Genomic DNA, 17,792 nt, shown 5'->3' with positions numbered 1-17,792 from the left:
TTGGCTATGCGAAAGAACTATCTTAGCTCCCAAAAATGATCATGTTAACAAAATCAATGATAGCTTTCAAAATCAATTTCCTGGTGAAGTGACGAAATATAAATCGATCGACACAGTTACAGATGAGAAGATAAAATTGTGAATTATCCAAATGAATTTCTATACTCCTTAGAACCAAAAGGAATGCCTGCGCATATATCAACTTTGAAAATTGGCTCACCAGTCATGCTTCTTCGGAATGTAATCAAAGCAACAATCATCAGCGGTAAAAGCAATACAATAATATAAAATAAGATACAAGAATAAAATGTTTTAACAGAAAAATTCACCAAATATGCGTACAAAATTCAATTCAATTTACAGAACAATAATTATATATATCTAGCCCGTAGGTATTATTTGGACCCTCATAGAGCAACTCGCAAAACGTCGTGAGCCAAAGAAAACAAAGAGTTTACCACCTATCAAAATCTGCTTTAAACTCAGGTTTATAAAATGTGCCATTAAAATTTTTTGTTTCTCTTTCATACATTTCTATACTTACAGTGTTTGAACGTAGCTAGGTAATGCAGGTACACGATCCAAAAGCTTATCACCACAATCAAAGTAAGCATCTAGGCATTTACACTCTTTTGGGCAATCCGTTGAAGCGCTTACGCTAAAGAGACGACCAACACCACCGCCACCATTACTATCATTAGCTTTGCCGTTGGTGGCTGCAGCTAACGCCTTTACGGCCTTTTCATAACGCTGACCATCATCCGCCACAAAACCAGCTGTTTCAAGCGATGAATCATCTGTATTATCGGATGGTGCTATTGCATCTATTTGCAATAAATGTTTTGGTACATATCCAGCAGCTAATGCTGATGCTGCTACACCTTCATAGCCCACGCCTACATCTATGCCTTCGCCACCGATAATGCCACCATCACCACCGACGTTAGAAATCGCATCACCAGCACTGATTTGACGATTTTTTGTCAACATTGCAAATAATTGTTGTTGCTGTAATTGGCGTTGTTGCTGTAATGCCGATAAAGGTGATGAGGCTGGCACCGCAACAGCTGCGACTACACAATTAATTTGCACAATTTGTGATGCGGCGATGATTAGTATGAATAGCGTTGGTAATGTCATTGTACTGCTCATTATTGTTTTTCTTGTTGTTGTTGTTGCTGTTGTTGTTGTCACAGCTATTATCATAGTTGTAGTCGTATTTGTTATTGCCGTTGTTGTTGTTTTTGCCGCTGCTAATGCCAATGTTATCAACGAGCAGACAATAGCAATTAGTAAGCGATTGATTTCATTGTAATTAAAATAATTAGTACGTTCTTGTTGTTGTTGCTCTTCATGTTTTGTTCGCCCCGCAATTGGCCTCGTGATACTTCGTATTTGTCTTTGCGCCCGTTTCGCATGCCCACCACAGCAATTGTTCGTCGCACGATTACTACGGCTGCTGAGTGGATTGTGTTTGTTGTTGGTTTTGGTCACGTTACACGCTTCCGTTGCGCACCACTGCAATGCCGTCGCATTTTGTTCTTGTAGATTTGCATATCTTTGTAGTTGCTTTTGCATCACGGTGCAAACACAATTCAGTATATCAGCGTGCATTTTATTTATTAAAATTAATTAATATTTTTGGAGATTAATCTTAAATTTATCGATAAATATCAGTAATCCCTTTCATACGGATCAAAATGCCATATATCAAATGATGTGTTAATTTTTAAGTATAAAGCCATTTTTTCCATCAACGGCTTGGTTTGTCTTATCCGTTAACTAATAAATTTTAGATTGCCTGCAATGAAAACAAAAACAAAACACAATTATTTATATGATAAACAAATTATCGGGATATATGAATAAACGAGCCGAACCCATGCGCATCTTGCGCAACCAATATAAAAGTTTTTTATCAAATATCAACAGAAATCAGCTGTTCTATCATTCAATTAAAACTTACTGATTGCGCTGCCATCCGGCGTATGGTAACAACTGCCGGTAATGCAGTGCAAATATTCACAATAGCGCCATAGTACAAATAGATTTCTTTGTGTGCTCACAATCGTTTATTTTTAACAAATTATTTTAACAAAATATACTAAACAAAAGCACTACGACCAAAATTGCCCAAAGCTCGCTAATAGCCCGAATCTCCATCTTTACAACCAAAACTTTATTTATAGATTTGGATTCCAAATAAGAGCGAAAAAGGGACCCGTACATAAAACAGCAATTAGAAATAATATATATGATGATAAACAAAAAATCGGGATATATGAATAAATCGTTCGATAGTTCAAGAATATTCAGTAATCAATTGCTTGCGATGTTTTTCGATAAACCTTTCAAAATGGTCGGTAAAGCTCGAAATGTTTCAATACTTTTAATTTTTGTTTGTTCGATAACTGTCTCTTGATTTTCTTTAATGTACTCTCGATGTGACGCCAGAAGGCAGTGTCCAGTTAGCATCCCCATCGTGAGCCTTATGTAAGTCTTGTCTCCTTAGAGATATGAGCAGCTTTGTGTGTGACGTCGTAGGTTTGTACATGATCTTAGAAATTTCGCAGACCTGTGTTCTGCCTTTCCTGCTTGATGGAGGATATGCAACTCCTGTCTCCTTTTGATTTCTCTCAAAAAGGATTGCGACGTCTACTATCGATGCATTGAATGCTGCATCCTCCTTTGCCAACTCATCGGTCTTTTCGTATCCTTCTATCGCTTGAGGACCGGGAACCCAGAAAAGGTGTATGGTTTGGCCTGAGCGAAGTCTCTCCAATGCTAATGTTCATTCAAAGACACTTATCGATAAAGTGCTTAGTGGGATTAATGCCTTGATGTCCGCTTGACTGTCAATATTGTGACGAATATTAGCACCACTAAGTGATACTAGCATCCCTAAGCTGATACTAAGCAGCCACTCGTATGTACGTAAACAAAGCAATCATCATTCACACATACATACAAGGCAACGGAGGGATACTCATCATCAGCCGAAGTTTTACTCATATATACACACGCATATGGATACAAACTACAAATATACATGTATATGGCTGGTAACCAAGCATGAAGTTCACGAAATTACTAGACCTTAGGAGAAATGGGTGAACGAGGAAACCGAGAGTATAAAAGCAGCGCAAGCTGAGGCATGACGAATCAGTTTGATTTAAACACGCCATCAGTTGCGAAGTGAAGTATAATTGTACTACTCCCAAAAAAATCTAATAAATACCATTTTGCATTACTGAATATTGGATTTATTTATTCGACAATTTAGCGATTCGAACGTTTGCTGAAGGTGTAAAACAAGCGGAGTTTCACTCAATTCGTTACAATATATATACTAACGCGTCTTCAACTTAATCACGGTTCCTCCAGAATTTCTTCTACCAGCCAGTAGGATCTACTTATGTCTGGATCCACAATGTAAACAGTTGCTATCGTAACTTTACCCAGCGGTTTAGATGGCTTCGAATATACCCACGTAGGTACGCCTGTCATAAGAGGCGACTAAAATATCCAAATGAATGAAGGAGTTGCATAGCTCAAGCATCTTAATAGGATGCCACCGCAATTTATAACTTCTCCCACCTAATTTTCAACCTTACCTACTCGTGGCGAATCCTGTTTGTTTAGCAGTCGAGACTCTGGCAACCCCAAGTTCTTGCTGGAACTAGGGGGTGAAGCGCGAGATGGCTTAAAAGTTTCAATGTTTGCCGGTCGTATTTCTTAAATGTGCTTGTTACCAGAACGTACAGGATCTATATCCGGCAAAGACCCATCAACATCGATAACACTGCCCAAAACCTTCGACGAGTGTCTTTATCGCTACAACAACAACAACAAAAGCTATCGTAACTCGGTTATTCATTCCGGTTTATAATTTTCATTTTGTTGCATAATGCCGTATTGTTGTTTGCCGCTTTCCATCTAGCTATCAAGCTTAACTAATAAATACAAGGCGCGCTATACCACCGAAGAGGTTTTAGGCCGAGCTTCTCTTCCAATTTGCGCCGTGCTCCTTTTAAATTTTTCCTTCAAATTGGAGAGACGGGAACTACATACACGTTTTACGCAGACTTTGAACGGCATCTTAGAAAAACGACGATGCTTAGAAAAACTTTGCTTTGCCTGGGAGTCGAACCCCGGATCTCCGGTGTGGTAGGAGGAGCGCCCTACCGCCACACCACGGCGGCCGCCTAACAAGCTTACTTAACTATATTTTCGCTTAAGCTTTGTACGGCAACTTAGTAGCGTAAATCAATTATAGCGTTTATTATAACTCGTATTTACTTTTTACTTTGTACCTCGCCGAAGCTTTCCCATATCCACTGTCCAACATACATTTGTATCTAGTTAGTTTCAGTTTTTATTCTTCATCTTTTATTACATAATTAGCTAGTTTTTTCAGTGAATTATGGACGTATGTATGTGCTTTAGACTGCATCAACTTTTTTGGGCTCCCTTTGAGATCAAGCTTCCTACAATCGATACAGCTCGTACTAGGATTGCCGAAACATTAATTCAGGATGGCACTAGGACACAAAGGGGATGTCCGCATGGGGGCGTTCCGTCACCCCTGCTGTGAAGCCTGGTAGTAGATGAACTTCTTTAGAGGTTCACAGTGAACGGAATTCGCTGATGTGCGCGGACGATATTGTCATAATAGCAAGAGGAAAATTTTAGGACACCTTTTGTGACATAATGCAAATGGCGTTGAGGTTACTAATATAATGGTGCACGAAGGTAGGGCTTGGTATCAACTGTAACAACACATCTATCGTCCCAGGAGAATAACACTGGGCGGTATGAGGCAAATAGTAATGGATGGAGTAAGATTGTAAGATGTGTCCGAGGTGAAATGTTTGCGAATCACTTTCGATTCTAAGCAACTGTGGATAAAGCACGTCGACAACATTAGATTAAATGCAAGGAGAGCAACAACGGTGTGCAGACGCACTGCAGGAAAGTCTTGCGAATGTAGCCTCAAGATCCTTAGGTAGATGTATATGATGATAGTAAGACTCATCATAGTGTATGCAGCAGTTGCATGGGCACCAAGAGCAGCTCTGGAGACTATGCAGAAATTACTGACCAGATTCCAACACCTGGCGTGTGTCTGTATTACGGAAACCATGCACACATGCCAAACGGCGGAAATGGAGGTGCTGCTCGAGATAACGGCACTTCGCATAGTAATTGAGCTGGCAGCCAGGCGCACGCTTAATAACATTGCTAAACAGGGCTCTGGAAGAGGCAAAATGATGCAGTTCGGGAATATAGAGTTGATAAAAGAACAAAGCATCCAGCATTCCAGAGATGATACCAGGAAGCAGATTAGGTTTGAAAAGCGTTTCAGTACAGAGCTAAGGCACAAAGTTACGTCGGACACTTTTAATCTAGAAGCGCTCCAACCCAAAAACACTCTCATATGGTACACCGATGGTTCGAAGACAACAGAGGGCAACGGAGCCCTCGGCCACGGCCCCAGAACTAAGATAACTTAACCACTTGGTCACTATCCGAGCAATTTTGCAGACCGAGGTTGCCACCATAGGCCGATGTGCGCAGATCAACATGCAACGAGGCTACACTAATGAAAGAATCGTTATACTCAGAGACCGTCGGGCCTCGGCCAAGGCAATATCGTCAGTTAAGATTAGACGATCAACATCCTTTGAGTGGGTGGAGAGTTTGAAACGTTTACGGGCTAATAACAACATAAGTTTGCCCGGGGTACCGGGCCACAGAGTGGTGGATGGAAACGAAGAAGCGGACGTGCTGGCGAGAAAGGCAGCGACCGAGAGAAAAATAGGGCCTGAACCTATTATGGCCTGAACCCATTATGGCAATAGAATCTCACACAAAAAGGGAAGAATCTACGCCTCAGAGAACGACATTGGAATCCCAGGAGTGCGGCAGGCAAAGCGATGATTAACCTCCCAAAAAGCAGCCTTAGGATAGGCATACTAGGAGGTAAATGCAGACTAAATAATCCCATGCACAAACTAGGCATATGGTCCCATAACCTCTGTCGCTTCTGGAACAGCGAGGATGAGTCCGCAGAATAAATCCTTCTTCCGTCACGGGAAGAAGTCTAAGGGTCCTTATATCTCTGAAAATTAGAGAGTAAGCGCATAAACTTTCAAAAGCCGAGAACCATCCTGGATTTCCTCATGGAGCTTGAATGCCGCACAACAATCTATCTTTATCTTTGTGTAGGTATGTACATATGGGGAAATCCGCCAAACTTTGGTTTTTTTGGAGAAAAAAAATTTTGCTTGAAACATGGTATCACGCAAATATCTTTTTGTTAGGAACATTGAGGGGTAAATTGGAGCTATAGTGCATCGCCGTTACTCGTCTTACATAATGCCTCATAAAAATACATTAAATTAAATAAAAACAAAATAAAAGCGTTTTATTTAATCCGGCCTTGAGCTCAACAATAACAACAACGGTATATACTAACGGCCAAAAAAGGAAATAAATCATCAAAAAGATATAGTCAAAAGATCGAGCAAAATATATATAAATTGAGGTCGCAATGTTAAATATACATTTATTTCAACACTTCTGTACCGATTATATCGAAATTTTAAAAAAATATGGAAATATATGCAGCTGTTAGCTATGTAAAATTTTTTTGTTACACGAGACCCGGTTTTGTAGATATCGGTAAAAATATAAAACCGAAAAAAAATTTGTCTACACTTTTTGACGATTGCTAATTTTTGTCGGAAATTTCGTATATTTGCCCCATGTACAAACATCAATAACTTTCCTTGCGTGAATATTCCAAGATGAGGCAGTTAATGGTATACCACTGTGGTGTAGAGAAAAAATTAACAAACGGGTATGAAGTGATAAAAGTAAAATTTACGCAACCAAGTGCTTCCACTTTTCTGTCTCTACCTTCAAAACTGAAAGGGCACATCGAATTTGAAGCCCCAGGTATTTTTAGTCCCTGACAGGCTATTATCGTGTATAATCCAAATTTCAATACCCAGTTGCCTCAAAAAGCTATAAGCAAAAAATTGTCAATATTGAAAATGACAAAAAAAAAGTATCGCTACTTTGATTGATGATAGTTTTGAGTATCGGAGGGGCACATTAATTTTGCTCATACTTTTAGAATCTCCGTCTCAAAAACAACATTCAGTTTAAATTCCATAGCGTTTCAGCGGTGCCTCAAAAGTTTATCGAAAAAATTCAAAAATCAAGGGTATCGCTTGAAAAAGTGTAAAAATCAACATTTTTTACGTTTCGAAGTGCTGCAAAAACTTACTATCAACTTTCTTGATTTTTAAAATCATCAGACCGGATAGTCAAAAGGTCAAACTTAATGTCCTTGTACTTTTTTCTGGCCTTAAGTTTTTTGCCCGTGTGTAAAACCCGAGTATCCAAAAAAGTTAAAGTTTTTGGGATTTGCTTATATATACTCAATCGGTGTAAATTAATCAGTCTAATGTACCTACATATGCATATATACATGTACTAGTATATATGTATGTACATACAAGTTGCCCCAAGCACCATCCTTATACGGCAATGCCTACATACGGACTGTTGTGCGGTCAGTCTCATCTAAAAAAGGTAAAAACTATTTTACACAACTACAACACTACTACAACTATCCACTATATTAGATTTAGCCTAATTTGGCAATTTGTTTGGTATTATTGTTGTTGTACCATTTCGTTTCTTAAACAAACGTAATCTTTTACTGCACTCATACACACTCAAATACTAATTTTTTTCAGGCTGCAAACCATTGCTTTGTTTGTCCCGCTCCAACATTTCAGGCAATGCGACGTCTTCTTTTTGCTATGAGTACAACATATACTCCGCCTCGTTGTTTATTAGGAGAACGGATAAAAGCAGGGCACCCTTCGATCTCCTGTCGGCATATATTCCTCAGACCTCACCACACATAGGATCCACGCTCTGCCTTTGGAATTTTGGAAAAACGTCTTTTAACTATTTCAAGGTGTTAACATTGCTTAGCCTAATCAACTGTACTTATTGTTATTTGATGAGCCGAGTAGTGGTGAAAGTCAGTCAAGACAATCCAGGGCGGCTTTTCATAACCTCACTGAAAAAATTTAAAAGGCTTTGTAGTGTATAAATAAAACCCTCTGCGCTTTTATTGACATCTGAGGGGCTTTCGATAACAGGGCACATCAAGCTATCGAACATCCTATGATTGGCAAGAATGCTAAAGAGAAAAAAATCAGTCTTGAGCTGGTAGAGACAACTGAGTCAATTGTGCCCACTAGGGAATACTCTCAAGGGAGTTTACTCTCTCCTCTCTTTAGAACCCTAATCATAGATGACCTGAAGGGCATACGGCACGCGGAAACAATATCAAATCGCAAGCATCAAGCCCTGCGCATCATAGAATGGTGGTGTGATATCAAAGGATGGTGCCCCAATGCTAACAAAATCATCTCGAGGTGGCACCAAAATCCAATTTTTAATGAAAGCAAAATACCTAGGGTTTACACTGGACAAAACACTCACGTGGAATGCTCAGATTTCTTCACCTGCACTCGACTCTATGACAAAACATGGCGGCGCTTTCCCAAAATGGTATACTGGACATTTAATACTGTTGCGAAGCCAATAGTCCACCTATGCTTCCTTAGTTAGTAAAGAACAGCAATAACAAAACTAAGCAAACTGCATCGACTACTTGGTTTATATGGCCATAACGGATGCGTTGAGAACATCCCCTTCTAGAACTTTAGTAAGAATACTTCCCACCCCTATTCTAATAGAGAAAGAGGAAACACTTGCTGCACTAAGACTTCAAAATATTGTGGCGAATTTTAGCAACACTAAGCTGTTAGTAAATAAAAGCACGCAACAATAAAAACATGAAGCAACAACTCGTGTGTACATAAACAAGTCAATCATCATTTACACACATATATACAAGGCAACGAAGAGATACTTACAAACACATGTAATCATAAGCCGCAGTAGTACTCACACATACACCCGCATATGGCTACAAGATAAACACAAACTACAAATATACATGGTAACCAAGCAGAAGATACAAAAGTTCTAGAAGGCGAAACGTCTAGACTTTAGGAGAAATATGCGAACGAAGCAACGGAGAGTATAAAAGCAGCGCAAGCTGAGTAATCAGTAATCAGTTTGATTTAAACACGCAATTATTTGTGAAGTATAAGTGTTATTGTGAAGTACTCTCAAAGTAGTCTAATAAAGACTATTTTGCATTACTGTATATTGGAGTTATTTATTCGACAATTTAGCGATTCGAAGGTCTGCAGAAGGTTTCAAAGAATTCCCCAAAATTCGTTACAATATTTTTGGGCTAAAGAGCGAAAATATGACAGGGCATATGAAAGTAAAAAGAAACTTCATAGGAAATGCCGTATTGCAACTACGTGATTCAATGGCCCCTACACTCAGAATCTCACGGAATTTTGAGCTGTTATTGTGAACAGAATTTTTTGGGAAACAGGGAGTCCATATACTGGTCCTAACTCAGAAGTCTGGTTCACGGATGAATCAAAGTCTGATGATATAAAAACGGAAGCTGACATCTTTGGGCCGAACTTTAAGAAATCGATACCAATGGAATGTTAATCCACTATTTTTCAGCCAGAAATCCATGCAATAAAAGTTTGCGGTAGATAATGTCCACGAATAGGCTTATCTTCGAGGAGTATTCTCATTATGCCAGCCAGACAGTCTTACGTGCCTTGGAGTCCAAAATAACTACTTCTAAGCTAGTGGATGAATGAATTAGAGTCTTAAAAGATCTGAGTGCCAAAAAACAAGGTTTTGTTAGGATGCTATCCCGGGTATCAGAAACATGAAGGTTATGAACAGGAAGACTAACTAGCCAAGCAGGATGTTTTACCAACATTCTTTGGTGCCTTCTGTGGACTCACAAAGGCACACATTAAGGAAACCATGAGTAACTGTGAAACAAAGCAGTTCAGACAACACTGGATTGAATTCCTAGGGCAAAGATAGACCAAATCTTGTATATGCACAGCAACGAAAGTATCAGCCAATCTCATTAATCAAAGCAAAGAGACCCTACGAATTCTCACTGGGTTTCTTACGAGACACTGTTGTTTGAGATGTTACGTAAATAAGTTAAATCTATGCGATACCAAAAGCCATCACTTTTGTCTTGAGGATGAAACGCAGGTTTGCTTTCTCTGCAAAAGCGTTGCTCTGGCAAGGCAGGGACTCGCCCATCCCTTTCCTCGACTAATCAGTTTTTTGATTAATCAAGAGGAGAATAAATTGCATAGTCGCCTTTTTAAATAATCACTATTTGAATAAAGTGATTAATCGCCTTTTTAATTAATCACAGTTTGAATAAAGTGATTAATATAATATAATATTTAATCAATAATCATTTTATTCAATTAATGATTAATTAAAAAGGCGACTGTGCAATTTATTTTCTACTTGATTAATAAAAAACTGATTGGGCGAAGAAGCTAGCTTTTTAATTAATCAAAAGAACAATTTGTTAGTTAATTCCGTAATCTGAAATATGATGAATCAACATTTTGAGTAATCAATTAATCGCATATCCCTATTTTTGATATGTAACATTTTTTTTAAAATAATTTTAGATAAGAATATAAGATTATAGGAGTTTTGGCTACGATTGTGCTTACGAGCAAGTTTAGTTTCGGAAATAATCTCAGCATCGGCCAAAACGTATCGAACCTAGAATGAACATTTCTTCACTGCAGTTTTTAGAGTCACTGATTATTTGGAGATTCCAAATTTCCTGATTAAGTGTTAGTGTAAAGTTTTTGCGATGTCACGGCAGTGGCGTATCTACCTTGGGTGGCACCCGGTGCGGAAGTTGGTGGTGTCACCCCATCGAAAGTAAAAAGCAATAAATTGTATATGATAAAGGTCATGGATCATTTATTATTTATAATATTGAAGAAATAACCAAACACAATAATTACTAACACGGAAAAGGAATTGTTATACAATTGCTTTGGCAGTTGCAAACTCAGCAATTACTTCATCGAAATTTATATTTTGTATTGCCTCGTGTCGATGGCTAATATAACAGGATTGCTAAGCCGCGATTGGGTCATTGTTGTCCGGAAATAGTTTTTTATTAATTTTAATTAAGTGAAACTTCTCTGACATGAAGCTACGGGCACGCAAAGAGATTCTGTAAAATGCCATTCTTATTCTTGATAGAACATTAATGAATTCATTCTGTATATCTGGTGACAAATATGATACTTTTGAAGTTTTATCTTCCTCCAATTTCATCATGCGTTCTTTCAACACTTCATCATACTTTGATAATAGTTTTACTAATTCCAAAAAATTTCCTTTATTTTTAGAGTCTTGTCCTTCATCATGTCCACGAAACGCAAGTTTTGTTTAGCCAGAAATAAAGTTATATCCAGTAATCCAGTCAAAAGATGCTTCCACTTCTGTTTTCCTATATCCATCAATTGCAGAGCTGCGCCATCTATTGTTTTATTCAATTTTAGTCTCGTTTCTAAAGTTTTCCATTTCTCAAGATTTTCTAGATGTTCATTTGAACATTCGTGGTCAGTAAACGACAGCAGAAGGTTATTAGAGCTGATGGAATAAACCATCCATGACCGTAGGATTTTTTCACCATTAGGCATAATTTATAAAACCAATCTTTTGAAAGATGACGAGCGTCACTTTTTATTTTGGTTCCGTGTCTAGAAACAGAAGCAAATGGTCCTTCTTTATTTTGGAAATATTCACTTCCAGTTTTTATTATTCCATTCTGAAACATCATTTAATTGAGGAAATGGTTCATTGGTAGCAATAATAGTACTGCTACTATTATTTCCAGCATCTTCTTCGTTTGTGTTAATTAATTCTATACTGTCAATGTTGCTTCCTGAAGATGAGCTGATATTATCTAAATTAGCTCTTGCATTTGTATCAAGGTGAAAATCAGTTTCTTTTGATGAACTTGGGCTGCCATCAGTTTTTGTAACGTACTTAAAAATCGGTGCAGACATACTCTGAGCTACATCCAATCTAGCATGTTTGGCTTTGTTTTGCTGAAATCCACTTTTTCTTTTGGATATATGCACTCCCCGGGGCATTTTTCACTTGATGTTTGTTCCTTACACTAAAACAAAAAGCCAGTTGTTATGGTCTATAATGTGAGAGTATTTTCTCATAAACTAGTTAAGCAATATGAAATTCAATTATAAAATTACATATCTTACCTGTAAAATATTCCATATGAATCCATCAATCTTTTTAATCTTCACAATACAGCATTTAGGTTTCTAAAATATATTTTTTCCTTTTTATTATCTATCACTCCAGTATAATATACGTTTAACAATTCACGTCAACCAAACACAACACACTTCACGAAACAAATGATAAATATTGCAAATGAGACGTCAAAGATCGTGAGTATGGGGCGGGGAATCCCCCACGACAGCGTCAGACTCTTTTGCGGGAATCTCCGAATTATACATAGAGCTGAGCTAGTGGTAGTGGGGGAATCCTTGAAAAAGAAATTTGTGTGCTAGCGACTTTTTTTGTTTGTACATTGTTCTTAAAGTTGAGAGACCGAATGGGTGTCACCTCAAAAAAGGTGACACCCGGTGCGGACCGCCACCGCCGCCGCCGCCCTCACCCCCTTTGCTACGCCACTGCGTCACGCCAAAAATAAAAATGCAAGCAAAAGCTCTACGTTCGCTATTGTTTATGTGAATATTCGCTAAATTCCTAATGTGTACTTTGGTTCTAAATTTGCTAATTATTTCGACCGCCCAAAGTGCATTGATCTTATTTGATTACTTTTTTTGTTGTTTTTTTTTTTCATTGTTTCATGCTATTGCTCTCTAAGTATATAAATGCCTTTAAAATATATGGACTTTGCATGCAATCGTTTAATAAGTATTTTTATTCTTATAATTTCTTGCTTTTAGCTTAAACGATTGCTTTATTGCATGAACTCATATTGAACTGAATTGAAGTTGATCTCTAATTAAATTGGTTACTTTTGCATTGATCACTCAAGCTCGCCTTCATTTGCATTGATCCATTGTGGACTTTTGTATGTATTACTATTTTTTTTTTTGCTGATAAATTCGAATAAATAACAAGAAAAAAATATCAATAAGATTGGCAAGATTGGCGAATGTTTTTTTAATTTTTAGAAATATTTACATATCGTTTCCTCAGAATTTTTTGTGGTATGTAGCCAACTTGACTTTTCAGGAAACGATTTTTTAAGTTTGATAGAAAATTTTTTGAAAAATAGCTCTACGGATTTTCTCAAAATTTCGTTTCGTTATAGCCTGAGCACTGTGCTATGTCATATGTACTGAAATAACTATTTCAATTTTTTTATTATTAGCGAATTTCTTCAGAATGAATTTGTTGTATGTCACATTTTTTTCACAAAAAACGTTATCCGTTGCATAATATAGATATGACAAAGTCCATGCTGAATAGCTGGGAAGTTATAGAGTTTGAAAATACGAAAGAGCGAGCGACCTTTACTATGAGGGCTTCAAGCCGTTTTTTGTTTGTTCATTCCATATATTCCACTGCATGATCTTCGGCAGAATAGATTATTTATCGAAATAACTCATAAAACGAATTATGCTATGAATGAACCTACGAGTATAACTAGGACAATACATCTGGCAAATCGATTCAGTAGTGTTATTAATTTTAATAACAGCTTACATAAGTTTAAGCTTGAATTGTTTTCTATTTTTAACTAGTATGTTAGAAATCATGTAGTTATCGACATGTAAGAATTGAAGTTGATTATGGTCAGCGCAAAGCGTTTATCAATTGGGTGAATGTAATTTCAAGGCGTTGTATAATATATAGCTTCTCCAACTCAATTGTCGACCTCACCTTCCCGTGGCGAATCCTGTTTCATTGACAGCCGATGCTCTGGTAACTCCAAGTTCCTCATGGAACTAGGGGGTGGGGAGGGCGTATAAATCATTCCCGAGATGATCGGGCTAGTACCTTAATGGTGCTGTGTTACCGGAGCGTACCGGATCTGTATCCGGCAAAGGACTATCACATCGATAACACTCCCCAAAGACTGATTGAATTAAAAAAATAAATAAAATGCGCGCAAAAAGAAATTACTAGTAATTCAGATTGATATTATTGACAGGTTGACTTAGCACATTCTTTTCAACAGCTGACGACTTACCAATTTACACATCATTGCCCACAGCATATAAAAATGAAGAATAAAAATATTTTTTTTTGTGATCGATGTATTTTGAATTCAGTTTTAAAACTGCATTAAAATACAATTTTTCAAAAAAAGTGAAGAGCGAGCACATTTTCACATTAAGCTAACGATATATCTTATCTTAATATATAAAAAACACGTGTCACAACATTTTTGGCCGCGATGGAGTCCTAAACTACTGAACCGATTTTGAATTTGTTTTGCACCCCGTGTGTAGTTTGATCTAACTTGAAACATAGGATAGGTTATATCTCAGTTTATAGTCGCAATATTATTTTATTGCAAATTTTTTTATATGTTTATACGTAATAATAAAATGTTACGTATACGCACCGGCACTCACATTTTCAGGGGTGCGGATATACATCCGTGTAGACGACGACGATGAGTGCTTACAGGAGTCCCTGTCGTGAAGACCTACCTCCGGTGTAAAACACAGATCAATGTCCGTTGATCTTCGGCCCAACAAGTTGGTACCAAATCGGTGAGCTGGGGTGTTCAAGTCAACCAGCCTTGGTTTGGATGAGGAGGACTATCCATCCTCCTCTTCCATTTTCGGGTAATGGCACCCGGTTGCACGGCAACTCCACCACGAATTCCGTGCTTGCCTCAGAGTCCCTCTTTCATTGATTTTGATATCTCGATATCTGATTAACAAGTTAACCAGATTGAGATATTGTGTTTTTGTCGCAATTTAGGAATGTGACCAACCTTTTCTGTCCCTCAGTGTTACAACAATGTATAAATACATTGTTAACGACGGAGCTTGGTTTTGCTTAGATATTGCTTAAAGGGCCGCACTACGTTGACAAACAGAGTGAGCTTGGCATCCAATTATGCTCCGTCTTAAAACTCCATCACAATTAAAATCAAGGGATGTGACCAACCTTTTCCGCACACAGACCTGTGAGTGCCGAGTGCGCGCCTCAACAATGCCCCTCGACATCGCTTGAGGCCACACTACGTTGACAAACATTGTGTGCCATATTGTCTACTATTGGCTTCCATTTTTGCTACTAATTTCGCTCCAATTTCCACTCAATTACGCAACAATTATGCACCGATATGCCTCCAAATAAACTCCTACCACAATTAAGGGATGTGTCCAACCTTTTCCGCTCACAGACCTGTAAGTACCGAGTACCTGCCCCAGCAATATCCTTGCATTGCAGTCCGCCACACTGCAGTGATTTGACAACGTCAAATCTTGCCACATATAGGATGTGGCCATCCACACAGCGAACGCCTCCTATTCGCTTACGCAGTCTAAAGCAGCCTCAAACATCTCAAAAGACGAGATGAGCACCGGCCCACTCGTACAATTATCAATTGTTTTTCGGCTGACGATAGACATGCGTTCTTTCACCATCTTTCGTCAACTTTTTTGGCAGCATATTTAACCGGCATCTCCGGTTGTCACAAATTAAATGATGTGACCAACCTATCATCTGCCCCTCAGGGTCAGTTTCTCAATGAAATTGGGACTGCCGTGGCAAGCATGAGACCGAATTCCCTTGGGTCTTAGGTCCCCAAGGGAAAACAAGTCTACTCAGAGCGTGTGTCATAAGTGAACTCTATTTGAAACCACAGCCACCGCGATGCTCCCACAAGGGGGCCATCCCAGGACAGGAGGTGAGACCTGAGTACAAAGCATCGTTCGATGCAGTGCACCAGATCACACTGGCTTCTCCTGCTCCCGCGGTAGCAGTTTTTATAAAGACATTGCCTAGGGTCCCACAGCGTGATACACCGCGTCCACCCTGCTACCTTTCGAGTAAAACACCTTACTCATGGATTGGGTACCCATGGTATTATGGTCGCCTTTTACGACCGGTATACCTACCGTGGGCATATTCTAACCCCTAACCCACAGGGGGAATACATCCGTGTAATTGGTTGGTGTTTAATTAAACAACGTACTTATCAATAAAAAATATTATAGCGAATGATATCAAGTATAGCACATCACCAGGCCCGCCGAGAGGGTCGGGGGTTTTTGAGGGGGCCCGCGATTTAGAGGTACTATGACATTTTTTTTAATTCAGGAGAGTCTTTAGTTGTTCCATGTGCAAGTTTTAAGCCGAATTTCAAAAGCAACGAAAATCTGCTTTTCGTTTTAATATTAGAGTGAAGTGTGAAAAATAAAAATCTATATATATAACAAGATATATGGTGACCGCGGTCGACTTCCGACAGCCAAGAAAACAATCGCTTTGTGAGCCATCGCAACTGAGGGTAGAATGTGTACGATACAGTTCATATAAAAACAAGTAAGGAAGGCTAAGTTCGGGCGTAACCGAACATTACATACTCAGCTGGGAACTATGGAGACAAAATAAGGGAAAATAACCATGCATGTAGGAAAATGAACCTAGGGTAACCCTGGAATGTGTTTGTATGACATGTGTATCAAATGGAAGGTATTAAAGAGTATTTTAAGAGGGAGTAGGCCATAGATCTATGGGTGGACGCCATTTAGGGATATCGCCATAAAGGTGGACCAGGGCGGAATCTAGAATTTGTTTGTACGATATGGGTATCAAATGAATGGTGTTAATGAGTATTTTAAAAGAGCGTGGACTTAGTTCAATAAGTGGACCCCTTTTCGAGATATCGCCATAAGGGTGGACCAGGGGTGACTCTAGAATTTGTTTGTACGATATGGGTATCAAATGAAAGGTGTTAATGAGTATTTTAAAAGGGCGTGGGCCTTAGTTCTATATGTGGCCGCCTTGTCGAGATATCGCCATAAAGGTGGACCAGGGGCGACTCTAGAATTTGTTTATACGATATGGGTATCAAATGAAAGGTGTTAATGAGTACTTTAAAAGGCAGTGGGCCTTAGTTCTATAGGTGGACGCCTTGTCGAGATATCGCCATAAAAGGTGGACCAGGGGTGACTCTAGAATTTGTTTATACGATATGGGTATCAAATGAAAGGTGTTAATGAGTATTTTAAAAGGGCGTGGGCCTTAGTTCTATAGGTGGACGCCTTTTCGAGATATCGCCATAAAGGTGGACCAGGGGCGACTCTAGAATTTGTTTGTACGATATGGGATCAAATGAAAGGTGTTAATGAGTATCTTAAAAGGACGTGGGCCTTAGTTCTATAGGTGGACGCCTTTTCGAGATATCGCCATAAAGGTGGACCAGGGGTGACTCTAGAATTTGTTTGTACGATATGGGTATCAAACGAAAGGTGTTAATGAATATTTTAAAAGGGAGTGGTGGTAGTTATATATGTGAAGGCGTTTTCGAGATATTGACCAAAATGTGGACCAGGGTGACCCAGAACATCATCTGTCGGGTACCGCTAATATATTTTTTATATGTAATACCACGAACAGTATTCCTGCCAAGATTCCAAGGGCTTTTGATTTCGCCCTGCAGAACTTTTTCATTTTCTTCCACTTAATATGGTAGGTGTCACACCCATTTTGCAAAGTTTTTTTTTTTTTAAGTTATATTTTGCGTCAATAAACCAATCCAATTACCATGTTTCATCCCTTTTTTCGTATTTGGT

General features: G+C 38.6%; 1 protein-coding gene across 3 annotated transcripts in view; it reads right to left on the bottom strand.

Annotated features, from left to right (window-relative positions):
- The window catches only part of lbk (lambik), a 138,628-nt gene that overhangs the window by 38,633 nt on the left and 82,203 nt on the right, over positions 1 to 17,792 (bottom strand). For all 3 annotated transcript variants that reach the window (XM_067771559.1, XM_067771561.1, XM_067771560.1), the window contains exon 2: positions 545 to 1,801. In XM_067771559.1, coding sequence (XP_067627660.1) covers positions 545 to 1,614 — 1,070 coding nt within the window. In that variant the 5' untranslated portion in view covers positions 1,615 to 1,801. The remainder of the gene's footprint in view (positions 1 to 544; positions 1,802 to 17,792) is intronic.

Source organism: Eurosta solidaginis, chromosome 3, assembly GCF_040869045.1.
Source record: "Eurosta solidaginis isolate ZX-2024a chromosome 3, ASM4086904v1, whole genome shotgun sequence".
NCBI classification, from domain to species: Eukaryota; Metazoa; Arthropoda; class Insecta; order Diptera; family Tephritidae; genus Eurosta; species Eurosta solidaginis.
Note: the sequence above shows the minus strand (reverse complement) of the source record. Positions and strands in the feature narration are given on the sequence as shown.